Source organism: Portunus trituberculatus, chromosome 38 (genome assembly GCF_017591435.1).
Source record: "Portunus trituberculatus isolate SZX2019 chromosome 38, ASM1759143v1, whole genome shotgun sequence".
NCBI lineage: Eukaryota > Metazoa > Arthropoda > Malacostraca > Decapoda > Portunidae > Portunus > Portunus trituberculatus.
Window position 1 is genome coordinate 7,291,295 of NC_059292.1, and position 18,492 is coordinate 7,309,786.

The following is an 18,492-nucleotide window of genomic DNA, read 5'->3' on the forward strand; positions in this document are numbered from 1 at the left end:
TAAACAATCATTTTTGATGCTTTCCTTGTCTGTACTCCGGTTTTTCCACCCGTTTCCTTCGCCCACTTTAGTTCTTGCCACCACCACCATTGTCCTTATCCCCACTGGTATCACCTGTTGTGCTGGTAGAGGCCTTGTTGGTGGTAAATTGCCAGAATTCATCCCCAGACTAGTAGAACAGAGGGTAGCACAAACAAAATAGCTGAAGGAGACTCTCACACTGCATTCTGGTAGGTTTAGAGAGAGATCCGACATCACAGGGGAGTTGCGTGGTTCGATGTGCCGCCGCCAGGGGACTGCCAAGTTTGAATTCAAATTTCCAAGCATGCACTTGGTGATCCTTGACCGCCCTACCGCCAAAAGTGAATTTCGCCAAGCTGAGATTCGCTAAGTGTTACTGTAACTTACTGCATAAGTAAAATTGTCTGCGCCAGTAATGGGCTAAAGCTGAACAGCACTTCTCACACATAGTCTTCAATTATGCCTAAAGGCACTATATGCCATAATATGAAAAAAAAATAAAATAAAATAAAATAAAAAATAATAATTAAAAAGAAAAAAAAAAATGTAGGGACGAATGGGAACTTAATAAGTAAAGTTGCTAAAATCTAGGATCAAGAATTCTTACTTGATTTTTAAGAGCACATAGTGCAGTTAGTTATGAGAGCACTATCTCTTGTCAGAAACTGCCATAGATCGAGGAACTACCTGATCTCCATTAACTTAAGCTGGGAGAGAGAGAGAGAAAAAAAAAAAATACTAACCTTAGCTGAAAAAAAAGCCACATTATTAAAGGGATTCACTTGTGATATAAATATATTCCAGTAGTGATTATTTTTCCTTTACATATCTTTAATATAAGAGAATAGGGCATTACATTGTTCAAGAAGGTGAGAGGATTAGATTGAAAAAGAGGACAGGCAGGGGCAGGAATAAATGGACCTTTCATTGTCATTCTTTTGGAGGGAGTTCTTAAGAAGAGGCATTGTGTATAGAAATATACATACACATTTTTATTTCATAAAGGTCATAAAACTCTAAATACAATGAGAGTTTTTATGGCTATGTACATGAACAATGTTCCATTAGGTAACAATGAGTCCAGCTATGACTGGCTATGACAATAAGAAAATGATAGCCATTTCAAATGATAACCTATAATTTTGTCACATGCACACACATCTATATACAAACACACAAGAGAATCAGGATGAAATCCCATGCTTAATTTAAACCTACACATTCACTTGTCACTTTTATCTCCTTGGCCAGTTTCTGCTTCTAGTAAGGCTGACGAGATGCCCACTTTTTGTAGCTCCTCTATCAGCTCACCATTTTGGTGCATCTGAAGGAGGATGTCACACCCTCCAACAAACTCCTTGTTAATGTAAACCTGTGGTATTGTTGGCCATTCTGAGTATTCCTTAATTCCTGCAAATATCAAGAGTAAAATACATATATACATTATATTGTAATATATCACACTGTAATCTAAAATAAGGGTAACATTAAAAGGAAACTTAATATAAATAAAATATTCTGGCACAGGACTGATTAAATTATCAAAAAAGGAGAGAGAGAGAGAGAGAGATTCCGTTCCTTCAAATAAACAAACAGATGACAGGAAATCAACAGGGATTCTGTAAAGAAATATCAACCCTGATTAATTGAAATTTTTAAAAGATATATAATATATGAATGGGAATATCTTCTAAGTATATACATACTCTGTATTAATTGCATGTCTTGTGCAATTGAATATGAAGAATCAGCTACTTATGACAAACTAGTAGGCAACACTCATCAGCTAATGAAAATTTAAGATCAGAATGAATCTCTCTCTCTCTCTCTCCAAAATATGGTTCAAAGGTATAACAATATGTTTTAAAAAGGTCATGAAAGCTACACTGCTAGAATTTAGAAGAATGTTTTAAATTCTTCACATCGATTTTGACAGCTAAATACAGAATATATTCACAAAAATCCAAACTGGCAATCCCAACATACTACATATGCATTAATGATAATGATATTAAATAAAGGTACAAACCTATATAATAATCTTTAAACCTCCCAAAAAGTAGTCATATTCTTATCTTTCTCACTTTGAAAATTATTGATAACAATTTTCATTCTAAATTTGCAGCAGACAACAACAGAGGTCTAAAACTCACCTTGTCGTATGGTTTCATCTTCCAAAACATTGTGGGCATTATATTCAACACCATGCATGCGGAAGATCTGCACAACAGCATTACTGAACCCACATCTTGGAGCATTTGGTGTGCCCTGGAGGAAACAGGTACTAAATTTTTCAGCAAATTTAATTTTCACATAGTATTAATGTTTTCCTTATCCTCTCTTAAATAGATAGAAGACAGGAAAATTGATAAGTATTATCACTGGCAATAACATAGGAGGCGGTGGCACAGTGGATAAGGTGGTGAGCGTGGGATCGGGCAGATGTCCATGCATCGGTTGGAATCCCACCACGCACAACCTTAAAATGCTTTGCCATTTTTCAAGTGGTTTAAAGTTACCTACACGTCACCATGATACCCAGGTTCTAGGTGGTTACACCCAAGACGAGCTTGGGTGGTGATATGGGCCCTAATATGGGTACCACTACAAATAAAATTGCCTGCACCACTAATGGGCGAAAGCTGAACAGTGTTTCCTACATACTCTTCAAGTGTCCCTAAAGGTGCTACAGGCCTTTCCATAAAAAAAATAATAAAACAAAAAATAAATAAATAAGGTTCAATTTATTATATTCTTATCATACACCACTGCTGGTTTTGCCTTATCACTCCTGATAATCTCTTAATCTCATTTCATCATTCATTTTTTTTGCTGTAACAATTCCATTTTGCTTCTTAGATTGCTATTCTGTCTATCTGTTTCCATTAATGTGTATTTCACAATTTGGTATTCTAGGTAGGCATTCGTTAAGATTAGGTTAGTGTCCTTATTAAGATGGTATCCAAAGAAGAAGGGGGATGAAGCCACCTCTGTCAGGTTAGGTTTATGTCATTAAGAGAGGTATCCAGAGGATGGCTAAAGGCCTCTCAATTAGGTTAGGTTAATGTGAGGTCTATTGGGAAAATTCCTCCCATTTAGGTTTGATTAAGTCAACCCTCACTAGACCTGTTAGTTTGGGTATATCAGGTTAGATGATGTTAGGTTAGTGTCCTGAATAATGGGGGAAACAAGGGATGGTGAAGTGGGGGATATAGGGGGCAAAACCTTCCCCAGTTAGAAAGGTATGGGGAGACTGATATTTCCAGTTTGTAGATTACTTTCTTTGAGATTCTCCTCAGAAGCCATGTTACTATCCTTAGACTTTTGATGTTTCCCAAATCTGTCCTATTTTGATCTCAACATCTTGAAATCCCACTTTTTCACTCCAAAGCTTATTTTTCCTGTTGTCACAACAGAATAAATCAGGAGCCACTACAGGTAAGATTTACCAGTTTTACTACTAATCCAACTGTTTTTTTAAAGCAAATCTGATATTGTTATGTTAGTAAATGTTGCAAGTAAAATGACTAATGCCAGCTGGTTCTAGTTAGTGACAGACACTTAATACTGCCCATACTGGTATGTTGAACTGCAATCACTATCAGTAATACGAGTATATCTGAGATAATTTCCTTTCGGTCCTTCTGGTCAAGAACTTAACACTGTAAGGTGGAAATTTCCAATATACAAAATTAACTTTTAAAACTTTCAGACTTATACAGTGGTGTTCTTCAATTACGTATGTATAAAATAAACATGTATTAAAAGCAAACACTCAGCGCAATCCCTTCCTTATTAATATGCGTCCAAGCACGGGGCATGTTGTAATCAAGATAACAGACACCCACCTTCATGAACACGACCACTTTCTTCTGTGCCACCAGGTCATCGAAGTACTCTTTGCTGCCCACCCGCACGCTGCACCACCTCACACTGCGAAGTGCCGACGTCCTCAGTAGGCGGGTTGCAGCAAGCATCGTAACAAGGCCGCTGGACAGGAGGGGTGAGGAGCCACACGTTATAACGATCTTGTGCTCTACCGCAGTAACCGCACACCACGAAGACGGTCAGCACTCAGCAGGCATCATACGGTTACACCATCACTCCTCTTGAGCAAAACTGTACATCTGATTGGTGTATGTTTACAGTGATATGCATCTCCTCAATAAGCAGGTTTGTATTTGGGATATATATATTTTTTACTGCTTACCTACAGTAATTCACCCACCTCTTGCATAAGACAGATAGAGGCTTTGACCCTTGTGCATATTTTTGGCAAATGGATAAAAATGATAATTGCAATCTTAAACTACAAATTAAGTTACCTTATTATATGTGGTTGTATTGAAAGGACAGTGTAGTGATAACACAAACACCTTAAAGCGATATTTAATCAACAATAAAGTCAAATGTCAGGTGTTCGGATAAGATCAGCTGATCGAGGTAAACACTGAAGGGATAGAGCAAGGGGGTGTTGGGGGATATTATTTACTCTCTCTCTCTCTCTCTCTGCACGGTATTCAAATTTACAAGTTAAAATGAAAAAAAAGTGTGTAATGAGAATGTAAAGGACAATCATAATATTTTACCGTTATGCAAGTATTAACATATTTTCCTAGGTGGTAAGTAGTAGCTTGAAGTGTAAAATACAAGTGCTATAATCAGGGTTATTTTGGTTGCGTTTGCGGAGCCTGAGCTGAAGGCGGAGCCTCAAGGCCCAGACAGCGACGCTACCACTGCCAGTGCCAGTACCCAGTGGTGGAAATAGCTCCGTGGCGAAGAGTGCCCGCCGTGGATCTCTATACCGCGCCCCTCAGGTGAGCGATTTATTTATTTTTTCATTCCAGTATTATAAACGATCATTCCTATCATGATGGCATATGTACACGAAGTTTTAGGCAATAGGCATTATACCGTATATGAAAAAAAGTCAAAACAAGAGAAGTATATCGTGATTACCTAAACGCCAGCTGGCTTTGCTTTCCAGACAGTTGGTGACTCCATCTTTTAGTGCTCAACCCTCGCCTTCTCTTGAAGAGTTCTGAGTACGCCGGTCAATTGTCCCCAGATGCAGCACAGGTAAGACGTCTGCTGTGTGGCCAAGTACTGCACTTGTGATATATTATAATATGTTTAAGAAATACAATAAGTTATATATATATATATATATATATATATATATATATATATATATATATATATATATATATATATATATATATATATATATATATATATAACTAAGAGATGTCACTCATTTTGTCATGTGAGTGTGCTTTTACCCACGGTCGTATGCTGATTTCGCATCAACCTGCCGTTCCCTTACATTACAAAAAAAAGTCAACGCTCATTTGGCAGGAGAGAGAGAGAGAGAGAGAGAGAGAGAGAGAGAGAGAGAGAGCTGACTGACTACTCATACACCACACACCGCGACAGCGAGGTTACACTCGATTCTCTACTTATATTTCTTACCTACTTGTTACCAAGTGAACAGAGGCTACATATTTAGAAATTCACCTATCTCCTTCACCTGTTCTGAGTCTCGAACCCAGGCTTCGCCAGTTGTGAGCGGAGCTTTCTAAAAAAAATCGCGTAGCGTGCGCTCCTGCGTGTGTAATATATTTAAACAGTGTTGAAGTAATACTCAAGTAATAATTTCAATATAAAAGTATAGCGACTATCTATCAAAACAGTGCGACACGTGCATAAAAAATAAAAGTTTTGTTGCATGCATTATTCATTGTAGTACGGGATGAATACTACTGGCAAGATAACAGTACCAGGATCGGGGTCAGCAGTTCCCGTTGCCAAACATACTACGTAGTTGCCAAGCAGTACAGGTGGACGAGTCGAGTAGCAGCAGTGTGTGTAAGAGGGACGAGGGACGGTGATCAAACGTGACATCTGCAAGATTTGTAATAGCCACCAATTTTGGCTCTTGATCTAAGTGAATATATCATCCTTACGCCTCCCAAAATAACCTCAATATTATCTATATGGTAGCACCTGTCTGAAACGCAATCACACACACACACACACACACACACACAAAGAGCAAGTGGCCCTTAGTAAGTATAGCCCTTGCTCATCCAGCAGCAAGTATATAGTAGACGCTAGTGGTACGGTACGTTAATTAGCCGAAGGGTGGTGACCTTTCTGTTACGGTTAGTCTCACCCAAAAGATCACCTGAGCTTTCCTGTGGGCGATCGGCTTGTTATGTCGCGAGACTATTCCACAGCTAATGGAGTAACACATAACTGATTAAAGATACATGTAAAGGGACAGATCATGCCGGTGCGCCACACTGCATGGTCCTTACAACGCATCTATAATTTGTCTGTTAGTAGAAGGTTATAATATAGTTATCCGTCCCATGTGTGTATGGTGGAGAGAAGCTAGGAAAATATAGCAAAATCATGCAGAGAGAGAGAGAGAGAGAATGCCATATATGATAAGACTGTATAAATCACAAAATAATATCTTTTCTTTTTATCACCTGAGAAACCTATTATTACGAAAATTCCCACTCTCTCTCTCTCTCTCTCTCTCTCTCTCTCTCTCTCTCTCTCTCTGTAGATAGTACATAGATTTATTATTGTGAAGTCCTTGCCTGTTATTCATGCCTCATGGACAGCTCACTTTATCAACGATGATCATTGATGAGCGAGCAAATTAGAAGCTCCACGCATGGGGTCAAGCTGATCGGATCTCTAGCTCTAGTATTAGCCCTTGTCTATAGATCTGTCTACGTGATTTCTCAGCTTTCTCCGCGAGGGTAATAACTTGAGCTTATAAGTCTAGAATGGGACCCTCAAGACGTTCTGTGGTGGTGTACAAGAGGAAAGGGGTACGCCATGTGGTATTCTGGCCGCCAAAAGAGGAGTGACGCTAGCAGTCAACACAAAAATTAAACGTCTTCCTCAACTCTCTCTCTCTCTCTCTCTCTCTCTCTCGTAATTTCCTTCTTTTACAAACATGACAAATTCATAAACCACATTCATTCTTTCCGTATTTAGAAATAAAATACCAAATTGAAAAAAAAAATAATAAATAAGTGTAAAAGATAGATTAATAGATAATTGAAAACCTTTTCACTGTGCATGTGTTGGGCTGAAAAGGGTGAGTTGCGTGCAAGCCAAGTACTGTTTGCGTGGAAGGCGTCAGCATGGCGTGCATGGCAGGGAGGCGGAGAGAGAGGTATGGGGAAGCTATGAGGAGCTTGAAGAGCCTATGTGTGAGATTTACAAACAGAGAAGTCACTGAGTATTAGACACTGACTGGAGAAAATAAAGGCAGTATACACATTTATACCATAAAAACACTTATTTCTGTAATTTTTTTTTTTCCACAGCAAGTTGAATTTGCTGATAGGTACAGCTAGAAATTGCAATTGTCATGATGTCTTTCTGCAAACAGCGAGGTATTTTTCGTCTCTGTCACGAAAACCTTTTAACGAGAACCTTTGTAGTAACCTCTGACGATGTTCTGCCATGTCTGGACTATGCAGGATATGCAATTACCTTTAGAATCAACATAGCCTAGATAGATCTGCTTAAGAACGCCTTCCTTGATAAATTGTCCTGACTAATCAGCAATATACATGTGTTCTCTCCCCCGTGTACTAAAATACGGAGCCGATCTACTTTTGAACGCATTCCTAAAATTTTCGCCCTATCTCATACATTCAACTTCATTTAATGAAAAGATGTTTTCATGATCTTAGTAGTAATAAGGATTCTACATAAAAAAAACAGACAAAATATCTCTTAGTCTTGAAATAGTTCAAATGATTGAGATATTAGGATTTTACATCATCAATGGAAGAAAGGTCAAGAAGCAAAACTACTCCTCGACTACTTATCATTATTTTTAAGTAATCCCGATGAAAAAAAAAGTTTAAGAATAACGGTCCTTTATTATCTATTTAACATATGTCAGGATCCGGTCAAGAGGCAATGAGCCTCACTTGTGCAGTCACGCCCATACGCTGACAGGGTTACTTGCTGGCTATAATACTATGTAGCTATAAGCGCCGCCAGGTGGTGTAAGGCGGCCTGACCACCGCGGAGGGTAGGTGTGTCGTCCGTATTAAAATAGACAATGACGTAGTACCAGTGGTTCCATTAATACCTTCAGTGCGTCATACCATCACCGTAGTCACTACCACCACCATCACCACTACTACTACCAACACCAACACTGCCATCACCTCCATCTTCTCCAGCACCGCCGTCATTACCATCATCATCACTGTCATGCTGCCATCACCTCCATCATCTATGCAGAACTATGTGGAGTAAAATATTAAAATGATCTCAAGCAACAACGAAACTGATAACAATAATAATCATGATGGGAATGATGATACTCAAGATGTATTAGTCTAATACATCTTGGATGATATTAATCATAAGGATAATGGTAGTAGTAGTAGTAGTAGTAGTAGTAGTAGTAATGATAATGACGTTAATGATAATAATAACTAATAATAATAATAATAATAATTATTATTATTATTATTATTATTATTATTATTATATTATTAGGTGGGTCTGTCGTTTGTCGTGGGCGTCTTGCGAAGGTGTGCACCACTCGGGAGGGAAGGTGAGTGCCAAAAAGGTAGGGGGAGAAGGATGTGGAGCTTCTAGATTAAATAGCGGTACCAACTACCAGGGGTGGTAGGAACTCACACAGGATATGGGATCCCTCTTAATTCACAACCGAAAGAAGACTTTGACATGCATTTCTTTCTGCTAACTGTGATAATAGTGCGCGGCTGATGTCTGGTGCCCGAAAGGATAAGTTTGAAGGGAAAGGTAGCACTCTCATGTACAGAATGATGTCATCTGTTATGACGTTAAGATGATTTTTCAATCGCTTTATTCAGGGAGAAGACCAAACACCAACCACATAACATTGTATCATATCCGGCAATTTCTGCCACAGGGTCTCGTAAAAAAAATTGTTTAGTAGAATTGCTGCACCATAACAGACCCCAATTCCCTTCCTTGCACTTCATCTAATCCTCTAACTAGGCTGATGAAAAAGAAACCCACGTCATTAGGGCCGCGTTTCCATTCAAGTAATCATAACAGCTTTTCATTCAGCTCTATTATGTCAAGCTGCTATTCCTTGCACTATCCAATCTCTCTCTCTCTCTGATCCTACTCTAGGCTTCATTTCTCTCACAACATTATTATCTTCATGTCTTTTTTTTTTTTTTTTTTTTTTGTAGTTTTTGTTTAATATGCATCGATGCAGTGATAGGTGTTATGTTGCTGGGCTCATCTTACCGGTTAGGATCGTAGCACAAAGATGACCCATGTGAGGGTGAGGAGCGGACTCACTAAGGAGAGTCTGGAGTTAGCGACTTGGGAGGAGGAGAGGCGTCAGTCTATTGCACTGAGACACCCCCAAATAACTCCGCCAGGCATGTTCCTACTCATCTCTTACTTATTTCCACAACTACTCTTCCCATTGTGCTCTCTCTCTCTCTCTCTCTCTCTCTCTCTGTGTGTGTGTGTGATAATAATAATAGTAATAATAATAATAATAATAATAATAATAATAGTAATAATAATATACGGTTTATTAGAACTGCAGTATATACTGAAAAATGTACGTACATAGGTTGATGTGCGTGTGTGTGTGGTGTGTGGCGAGAGGGAGGTGTCAAGAATGGCACGAGCATGGACACACTAAAAATAGCACCATGTTGTACTTCTAAGGGTTTCCGTGTTGTGGTCCTCCCCCTTAAGAGTAGGAATAGAGAACAGTTTGAATATCGGAAAGAAATAGAGGGGGACGGTTGTCTGTGGCGACAACAACCGAAAGGTAATTTTCTGTCAATTTAGTCTCTAAAATAGTGGTTCCCAAACTATCATCTAAAGGGCCCCAAACAAGCTCAGGCGGCCAGACAGGCCGACTGAACAGTTGGCATGACAGGCGCCGGAGTGTCACCCACCACTATACAGCCCACCTGAAGTCATAGCTCAGTGCAGTTCTAGCGGGACACTGCAGTGCAGTCTTATTATTATTAATTCGGCTGCTTGAGCGTATATGCCCCATTCCCGTCCACTTTTTTTTTTTTTTTCAGACATTCCCGCGTCCCTTTTCCCCCCTATTTTTGTAAAATTATACATTTTTTTTTTACAATTTATGTATATATGTATTGACACTGTTTAGGAAAACAAAACCATTGTTTGGATGAAAGCAAATTAATTAAATACGAACTGCAAACATGAGTGATGAAAACATGGCATAATATTTCGAATTATTGTGACATTGGAATGAAAAAGTGATTACATTAATCATATGTTTACAATAGCTTATCAACGATATGCTGCTTTCTACGGGTGAAAGATCAGATACTTGCACCTTTTGAACAATTATTTCTAGAGTTGATGATTTCACTCCTTGACCCCAGTACTCTCGTGGCGTCCCCTCCTCCTTGTGGGTATCTCTGCGTCCAGGGCTGGGCAATGTCCAAACAGGTTCGAGAGACAATGGTGCTTTGGAAGGGCATTTAATCGTTACTCTACGCTTATTAGAAGTTTTCTGTTCTTACCGCTATTTTTTTTTTTTTTTTTTATTAATGTGTTATTTGTATCGAAGAAAAATATTTCCTTGACTTTTTTTTTATTTATTATTATTTTTTTTCTTTTTAGATTTCTTTGTTGTGTACAACCAATTTGCTGTGAATAATTTTGGTCACATGGCAGCTGGTAGCAGCTTTCTGTCAGATATCACCTGCCATATTGTCTGTTCCTTATGGTTCTTTAATGCAAAACTTTATTGTTGGTTTAGAATTTTAGAGCTAATATAAATGCAAGGGAATGCATCATCATGAGTGAGCAAGCGATTATATAGGAACTACCAGAAAATATCCTTTTTGGAGCGTCCTCCTCACTCAGTGCACAAGGATATACAGGTTTACATTGCGCATTCGTTGAACGTAAGTGCACAGGTGCACGTAACACATTGGATGTCGCGGTAAGATCCAATCCGGTTACCTCACACGTGGGCGCTGTTGAGAGAGAGAGAGAGAGAGATCTGATGGACATCATTAATGTAAGTACACCCCTGCTGATAGGTTTTAAATTACAATGGAGCAGACATCGCATTGAAATGTTCATGCGTGTCGACTAATCAGCGCAAAGTTTGCACCCACATTTTTTTTATGCTATTTAGCAAAATGACCATTGTAGGAACGTATGAAAGATAATACACATTAACATATCTGGTGTGTGTGTGTGTGTGTGTGTGTGTGTGTGTGTGTGTGCCAGCAGATTGCTGTCTGGCGCAAAAGCAGATGTTTACAAGCACTCGTCTTGGGGGCGCACTTCTCAAGCGATGATGTCATGCAAACATCATTAAGAAAATATTTTTATATCACCCGTATAATACATAGTTATTTTACAATCTCTCTCTCTCTCTCTCTCTCTCTCTCTCTCTCTCATAGCATGCAGTAACTGGTATGGTATCTTATAGTGCTTTAATAAGAAGAAAAGTCAAGTAATTCTTGTGGCATAGATGTATTGTGGTTCCAGTTATTAATTAATTCAAGAACATATCCAATTGCGAGTATAGTAAACAATGAGTTGATTTATGTGTTTTCTCTCATAGAGACCCACAGATGTGTCAGTGCTGTGATTCACTTAAAAAAAAGGTAGTCAAGATTATAATTCACACCTGTCTCATTGCAGGAATAGGTTATAAGGAAGGTCTTCAGACCGTTTTGTAGTCTTTGCGAATAGAAAATAATGTTGATATTCTTCCAACTCGATCAGTTTAGAACTTAGAGGCAATCATAGAAGACCATTACTACTATTATTAGCAATTACTACTACTACTACTACTACTACTACTACTACTACTACTACTACTACTACTACTACTACTACTACTACTATTACTACTACTACCACTGCCACTACTACTACTACTACTACTACTACTGCTGCTGCTGCTGATGCTGATGCTGCTGCTGTATTTTTATTGTTAGGTACAATATTTGCAGTGAGATCGTTGAAATAAGGTGATTGCAGAGGGTCTTTTCAAACAGCTAACGTACATAAATCTCAAAACTCAGTCCTTATCCCTTGCAATTAATGTAGCCAACGTATTTTCATCTCTCTCTCTCTCTCTCTCTCTCTCTCTCTTTAAACTGAGAAATTTATCTATACAGATGAGTTATGAAGAGCAGCAGAGATTGAGCCTCTGACAGTCTTGCCGCTAAATCTGTGTGTGTGTGTGTGTGTGTGTGTGAAACGGATAGTAAAGGAACAACTATAATTAAATATGTAAATTAATTGAGGATGCTTTAATATATATGTGCTCAGCTAAATTATACCAGTTTTAGAAATAATGCTGGTTTTCCTTATACACTGCGGAGACAGTAATTCAGTTTTTTTTTTTTTTTTTTTTTTTTTCTTTTTTTTAGAAGAAGAAGAAGAAGAAGAGAGTCTGAAGCTCTGAGAGAGAGAGAGAGAGAGAGAGAGAGAGAGAGAGATGCAGTGTCTACTATACCAAATCACATAGATATTAATTTAATGCAGATGCCTTCCTAATTCTGCTGCAGCATTTGATGTGCCAACAATTAACTTTCTACAGTAAAATAGTTATTCCTTCATCTATGTTGTATTCATGTGTTACATTTGTGTTGAAGGTATGTACTATGTAAATACTCAAGTGTGTTTGTGTGTGTGTGTGTGTATGTGTGCACACCAGGTGGGGCAGTGTAGTAATGCTGTGATGTTCTCTTACCTCAGATGGTAGAATGACTCTGGTTGTGGGAACCATTCCCACTGCTCAGCTTCCTGTCATTCCCAGCAACCATCCAATCCGACCCCCACTTCCACCTCCTAGAAATTTCCAGAAATTTAGGGTTCATCCAGGCATCAATTCATCTCATCTCATGGAGACTTCACCCACCTCCCCACCAATCCCTCACTTCCCAAATATATCTCCATCCCCCCCACCACCTCCACCTTCATATTCCATCTCTGAGCTGCCTGCAGCCGACCTTCCCCCTCCACCACCCCACACACTTTGGCAGGAGATAACTTCTCCTTGCTACATGTGCTGTTATGATCCGCCATCCCCAGAGGTCAAATCAGAATATGATCCAAAACTTCCTCCAGGTTTCTCATCTACTCCTGACATCTTTCCATCATCTCCACCACTAGTTCATCCTCCTCCTCCACCAAATCCACCAGTGCTTCACATGTCTGGGGTCTCATCCTCTTTACACAATGTCTCCACCTTCAGTGACCTGATGGCTTCCCACTCTAAGTCAACAGAGGAGTCTCCAAATTGCGAGAATTATTCACTAGAAACATGCTCTTCTGCCAGTCTTGCGTCATCATCAACACTGACAGCGGCTGACTTTCAAACACAAGACTCAGACTTGTCTTCACTCCCTCCCCATGATCTACGTGTGTCACCGCTCTCCACTGATACTGTCACACTATCCTCTCAAGTCAGCATTGGTAGCATAACTCCTTCCCGTGATGTCTCATTGACTCCAAGTTTTCTCAGTGCCAGTCATGAGTACATGTTTTGCTCAAACACTTCAGAACTTTTGACACAGGCATCAGTGCTCATGGATACTTTCCATGACACTTCATTGTCATCTGATCCATTGCTTTCCTCCTCCTTTGTGGCTTTAAAATCAGAGCACCAAGGATCCTCAACACAAACACCAGGACCTTATAGACGAATGGAATCTATCAAAAGTGAGGATGGAAGCTTCGTTCCTAGTGAAGTTTCTTACTCCACCACTGACACTGCTGGACCAGCAATAATGTCATCACCGCTCTCCACTGATATACCTTCAATACCTTCCCTTCCTACCGACCTGGACTCAGTGTCATCAGGCTTCGGTTCTCTTACAACTGACACATGGTCATTCTCAACAGAAGTAGATTCCCAGCTAGAGGATGCATCCACTATAAGGACAAAAACTAATGACTTTACAGCTGCAGACACTGCTGAAAGTGAGACAGTGTCCTTTACAGGTTCCATTACTATCACACCAGTGCCATCAGATAATCTCACACCTCATTTTGCAACTCCTCCAACCACACCTGTTCACTCTTCTCTCCCTTCTTCTCCACTCCCATATTTGTCTAAATCTGAATCCTTCATGAACTTAGATCCTGCCAAATCTCAAGATATAGTGCCATCTATATCCTTCCCAACAGTTGATGGAGAGTTTTCATCTCTATCCCTATCTACTGTTCCTAAAACACAGACAGACCAACTTGAGTATAGTTCTTCCTGCCATGGTTTCACTACCTCTTATCAAAGTCATTCTTCTGATCTACTTTCATCCCAGCCTCCCTCATGTCAAGGTACTGAACAGTGTATAAATCACACTAAAGATAATTCAACCAGCTTAGATATACTCTCTGAGTCAATTCAACTGGGGCTAGAGGTCAACTCTTCTGTACAAAGAACTAGCTATGATGAGAAAACAGGAAGGCCTGGAATGCCTCACAGCACAACCTTACAAGAAAATGAACTTTCTGATCAAGTAACTCAAGTAACGCTGTTGGAGAGAAACACTGTGATGCAAAAGGAAGAAATTAAAAACACCAATGAAGTGGGAAATATAGAACCAGCTGATGAACAAAGACAAGGTGGAAGCAATAATAATGTGGGAATTCTGTTTGAGGGGCAGGATAACCTCAATGGAAGAGTCAGTGAGATGATGATATGTAGAGAGAATGATGACAGCCATGTTATGAAGGATGTGAATGGAAATATTAGTTACCTAGATCTTGAGAGTGGTCATGAAACACAACTGGAAAATAAAGAAGATATGAGTGAGGTAGAAAGTATAGGAATACAAACCATGAAAGATGAGGGGGAGTTTGAAAGAAATACTAAAGATCAGGGGAACATGTCAGAGGTGTTATCATCACACTCATCTCTGATGGCTTCTGACACATACAGCATCATTCCATCATCCCCTGGCATATCCTGCAGTGGCACCTTAAACCTTTCTCCCAAGACAAATCTTGTGAGTCAGACTGTAAGAAACACTTTATATCCATCCAATGGAAAATCAACATCCACATGCTGTAGTCCAGCTTCCTCTGAAATTGAGTCTTGTAGAGTAGCACAAGTATCATCAGTGTCACCTAAAGGACCCATGGATCTTCTTAATGCAATGGTCATGGATTTGGAGAACATTTCGGCTGATCTCCCAGTCTCCACAACCTCAAGGCCCCTTGACCTTTCACGGACTGCACCAGTCTCTGTACTGAGCATAGCTGACCAGGTTATGACTCACACTCCTACATCAAGTAAAATCCCTGATGGAAACCATGAGGAACTAAAAATGGAAGATTGCCATCTCACAAAATCTTTCCTTCCTCATCCTTCACCAACTAATTCAACCTCCACCATTCCTACCTTATCATCACACAATTTGCCCCCAACAACCACTGTATCATCACATGCATGTATGACTGAATATTCCAGCAACCAATCCAAGTGTGTGTCTTCTCTATATCCCTCACTAATCACTAACGTTGAAAACTCTGATTGTAGTGTGTCTTGTACACCTTGGGACATGCCCCATCCAGACCCTTTTCCTTTACCTAGCAGTTATGGTGACCATACTAACATGAGTTTATTTATGAATGACAACAGTGAATCTGCCTCTAAAGAAGTTCTTTTAGGTTCCTGTTTGACTGACAAGGAATGTGGGATGCCTCTCCCCTCACTGTGTTCTTCTCCTAAACCCAGCAGTCTCCTGGATGGTCAGCCTTCACCCTCGCCAGCACCCCGTCCCAGGACCCCTCCTACACCACCTCCTCGCTCCTGCCACAACACTCCCAGATCACATCTAGTACCCCCGCTACCCCCAGTGCGGCAATACATGCTCGTGCCCATTAACATCCCTCGTGGAGCATCTCGGCAGCCTAGCCCCCCACCTGCACCACCCAGATCCACTTCTGTACACAAGTCTTCACCTCCACCTCCTCCTCGTCCCAGTGCCCCACTCTTACCATCTTCAGTACTGGAGTGTAACAAGGGACCACCATTACCTCCACTTCCTTTTTCTTCTTGCATCACTCCACAGCCTGCACTCACCCCTGTACCAGAGGAATCCTCAAATCCACAGTCACCTGTCCTCCCCAAAAGTCCCCATTTTGGTTCCCCCATTTGTGAAGGCATCATTTCCCAAACAGTTCCACCACCAGACTCATTACCCACCTCCCAGCAGCTTTCATCAGTGCCTCAGTCACTCTCCTCAAGTGGCAGTGAAAATCCCCCAGCCCTCCCACCTCCCCCAGAAGATGAGCAGGAAGATGAGGACTTGCCACCCCCACCTCCTCCTCCTCCTCTTATTGAATCAGATGAAGCTGCTCCTGCACTCCCTCTTCCACCTCCTCCCTCTCACATACTCTTAAGTCCTTCAAAACACTCTTCTACCCAAGGCAAGGATGAACTGTCTTCCACACTCTGTCCACAGCAAAAGCCTGCCCTTCCTGGCTCAAGTGTGGTTGCTTTACATACTAACCAAAGTAGTACTCCTTCCTCAGATTCTGACCTGCCAGCACCTACAGTAGATGAAGTAGCAAACCCGCCGCCACCTAAGATTTCCAGCGTCATTACCTCATCTCCAATGTCAAACTCCCTAGCACTAGATGCTGCCAATGCCTCTTCCCTGCCCCTCATCCCACCTACCCTGCATGCTCCTCCGTCCTATCCCCCCCTGCCCCCATGTGCTCCAGAATTTAACATGGAGAAGACAGCAAAGTCCCCCCTGATCACCACATCCCCATATGGAAAGATGGTGGTAGTGCGCTCTGACCTCCCACTCCCAACACCCGAAGAAGAGGTGAGAGTCACCTTCAGTGCTGCCAAAGATTGGGGCTTTCTGGCAGCGTATGAGGACACCTTGTCTGTGTACACTCAGCTGCGACCTGTCATCCAGCAGGGACCTCAGTAAGTAGCAATGAATATTCTTACCTGAATTGTGTACAAAGATCAGTTGTTTCCTTTAAAGGAAATTTTTTTGTAACATCTGCTCTACAGGAAGCAAGTGATTGTGTATAGTTGACATATACTTGATGTGCTACACTTACTTGGCTTGCCTTCTGACAGGTGTGGACTCGTGGCACTCAGCATGGCCTCACAGGTTTTCCCTCAGACAGTGGAGGTAGAGGAGCTGCTGGAAACAGGGAGGGCAATGGGTTTCACACGGCACGGTGAGATGTTCAGTACAACAGCATTGGCACAGTTAGCAGAAAAAACTGTGATCGGGCTGCAAGCAGAGGTGAGGCGGGATGTACTCAGCAGTCCTGCCACCCTTCTCCAGCTGCTGCTACAGGGTGACCTTGTACTGGTCCCGTATCCTTTTTAGCCTTTACATATGTAAGGAAGGGTTCATTTAATACATAAAGGAGAAGTATATTGATTTAAGGTTAAGTAATTTAAGTAATAGAGCACTGTTTCTTTGAATTGTCCTTAACATCTTAGGTATGATGCGGAGAGAAACCATCAGCCTGGCCTTAAAAATGGCCACAAAGCTCACTGGGGTGTGGTATGTGGGTGTCTGGTACAAAGCAGTTCCCTCACTTTCCCCACAGCTGCTGCCAAGCTGGATTCCCACGTGGACAACTTGTGGCACCTGAGACCCCGCAGCCGGGCAGGGAGGAGCAGGAGTATCACTCCTTGTCCTCCTGCCTTGTCAGGTTCTCCCATGATAGGGCAGAGAAGTTTAAAGGCTCTGGACAGGACAGGTGGTTGTGAAGGAAATCCCTCAAGTGTGAGCTGCAGTCGTGTCAGCACACCAATGTTGTCTGAGCTGCGGCATGATGACGAACTGAGACTAGTGGCACTGTGGCGACAAGGCAAGAGTCGCAAAGTGGTAGCAGCCCCTCTGGACCAGCTGTGTGAAAGTAATGATCAACTAGTATCTTACCCTCCTCCTGCTACTCCACAGGAGTTAGAGTACATGGTACAATCAGTACAGGAAGGGTTAGCAGGCCAGGTGGTTGTGTTACACAAGACCAAAGCAGCACTTTCAGACCTTGTTGGTCTTCTGCAAGAAAAATAGATGATTTTATATTCATCTCCATCACAGCTTGCATTATGGTACTTCTAACCTCAGTAAATTAACTTGTTCTGTTCCACTCGAGATCACATAACTGATGAACCCACAAAACGCAGGTAAGATAACTTTTAATGAGCCAGTCTTGCCTTACTGCGATCTGAGTTTGAAAGCATCAATGGATGACTGTCTTAATGTTAGCCTGAGTGACTGATTTGCCTTATAATGGCCAATAATAAGATGAAATAAAATGTTGCTTTGACTGAGGCTATATAATTGTCCTAAGAAATACTATTTGCAAAATGTAAGGAAAATGTGTAGGATTCTATGGATGGATTAGGTGTCATCAGAATGTCTTGCATGTCACCTACTATGTCCTGTATACTCATAGATCAACACC

The 18,492-nt window shown here is 40.9% G+C and overlaps 2 protein-coding genes across 4 annotated transcripts; one reads left to right on the forward strand and one right to left on the reverse strand.

The window, feature by feature from the left end:
- Nucleotides 1-990: 990 nt before the first annotated feature.
- Nucleotides 991-4,171, reverse strand: LOC123514598 (glutaredoxin-related protein 5, mitochondrial-like). The gene is made up of 3 exons (XM_045272566.1): nucleotides 3,870-4,171; nucleotides 2,175-2,289; nucleotides 991-1,431 (listed from the first exon to the last, which is right to left on the reverse strand). The coding sequence occupies exons 1-3, from the start codon at nucleotides 3,996-3,998 to the stop codon at nucleotides 1,244-1,246; spliced, it is 432 nt and encodes a 143-aa protein (XP_045128501.1). The 5' UTR covers nucleotides 3,999-4,171; the 3' UTR covers nucleotides 991-1,243.
- On the forward strand, nucleotides 4,061-18,354 carry LOC123514595 (mucin-5AC-like). Of its 3 annotated transcripts, XM_045272562.1 has the most exons (7): nucleotides 4,062-4,194; nucleotides 4,687-4,838; nucleotides 5,009-5,100; nucleotides 8,569-8,626; nucleotides 12,793-16,984; nucleotides 17,144-17,389; nucleotides 17,519-18,354. In XM_045272562.1, exons 5-7 carry the CDS (start codon nucleotides 12,801-12,803, stop codon nucleotides 18,096-18,098), a joined length of 5,010 nt encoding a protein of 1,669 aa, XP_045128497.1. In that variant the 5' UTR covers nucleotides 4,062-4,194; nucleotides 4,687-4,838; nucleotides 5,009-5,100; nucleotides 8,569-8,626; nucleotides 12,793-12,800; the 3' UTR covers nucleotides 18,099-18,354. The 3 variants fall into 3 exon arrangements, with proteins under 3 accessions (XP_045128496.1, XP_045128497.1, XP_045128495.1); XM_045272561.1 differs by lacking the exon at nucleotides 8,569-8,626 and having other exon boundaries at nucleotides 4,061-4,194; nucleotides 4,712-4,838; XM_045272560.1 differs by lacking the exon at nucleotides 8,569-8,626.
- Nucleotides 18,355-18,492: the final 138 nt, after the last annotated feature.

Bases quoted from the DNA above. Each gene is read 5' to 3' on its own strand.
- LOC123514598 (XM_045272566.1), bottom strand. From the start codon at position 3,998: ATGCTTGCTGCAACCCGCCTACTGAGGACGTCGGCACTTCGCAGTGTG. The intron at 2,290-3,869 runs GTGGGTGTCTGT...TGTTTCCTCCAG, and splicing joins AAGTGGTCGTGTTCATGAAG to GGCACACCAAATGCTCCAAG. The intron at 1,432-2,174 runs GTGAGTTTTAGA...TGATATTTGCAG, and splicing joins AGATGAAACCATACGACAAG to GAATTAAGGAATACTCAGAA.
- LOC123514595 (XM_045272561.1), top strand. From the start codon at position 12,801: ATGACTCTGGTTGTGGGAACCATTCCCACTGCTCAGCTTCCTGTCATT. The intron at 16,985-17,143 runs GTAAGTAGCAAT...GCCTTCTGACAG, and splicing joins GTCATCCAGCAGGGACCTCA to GTGTGGACTCGTGGCACTCA. The intron at 17,390-17,518 runs GTATCCTTTTTA...TTAACATCTTAG, and splicing joins GGTGACCTTGTACTGGTCCC to GTATGATGCGGAGAGAAACC.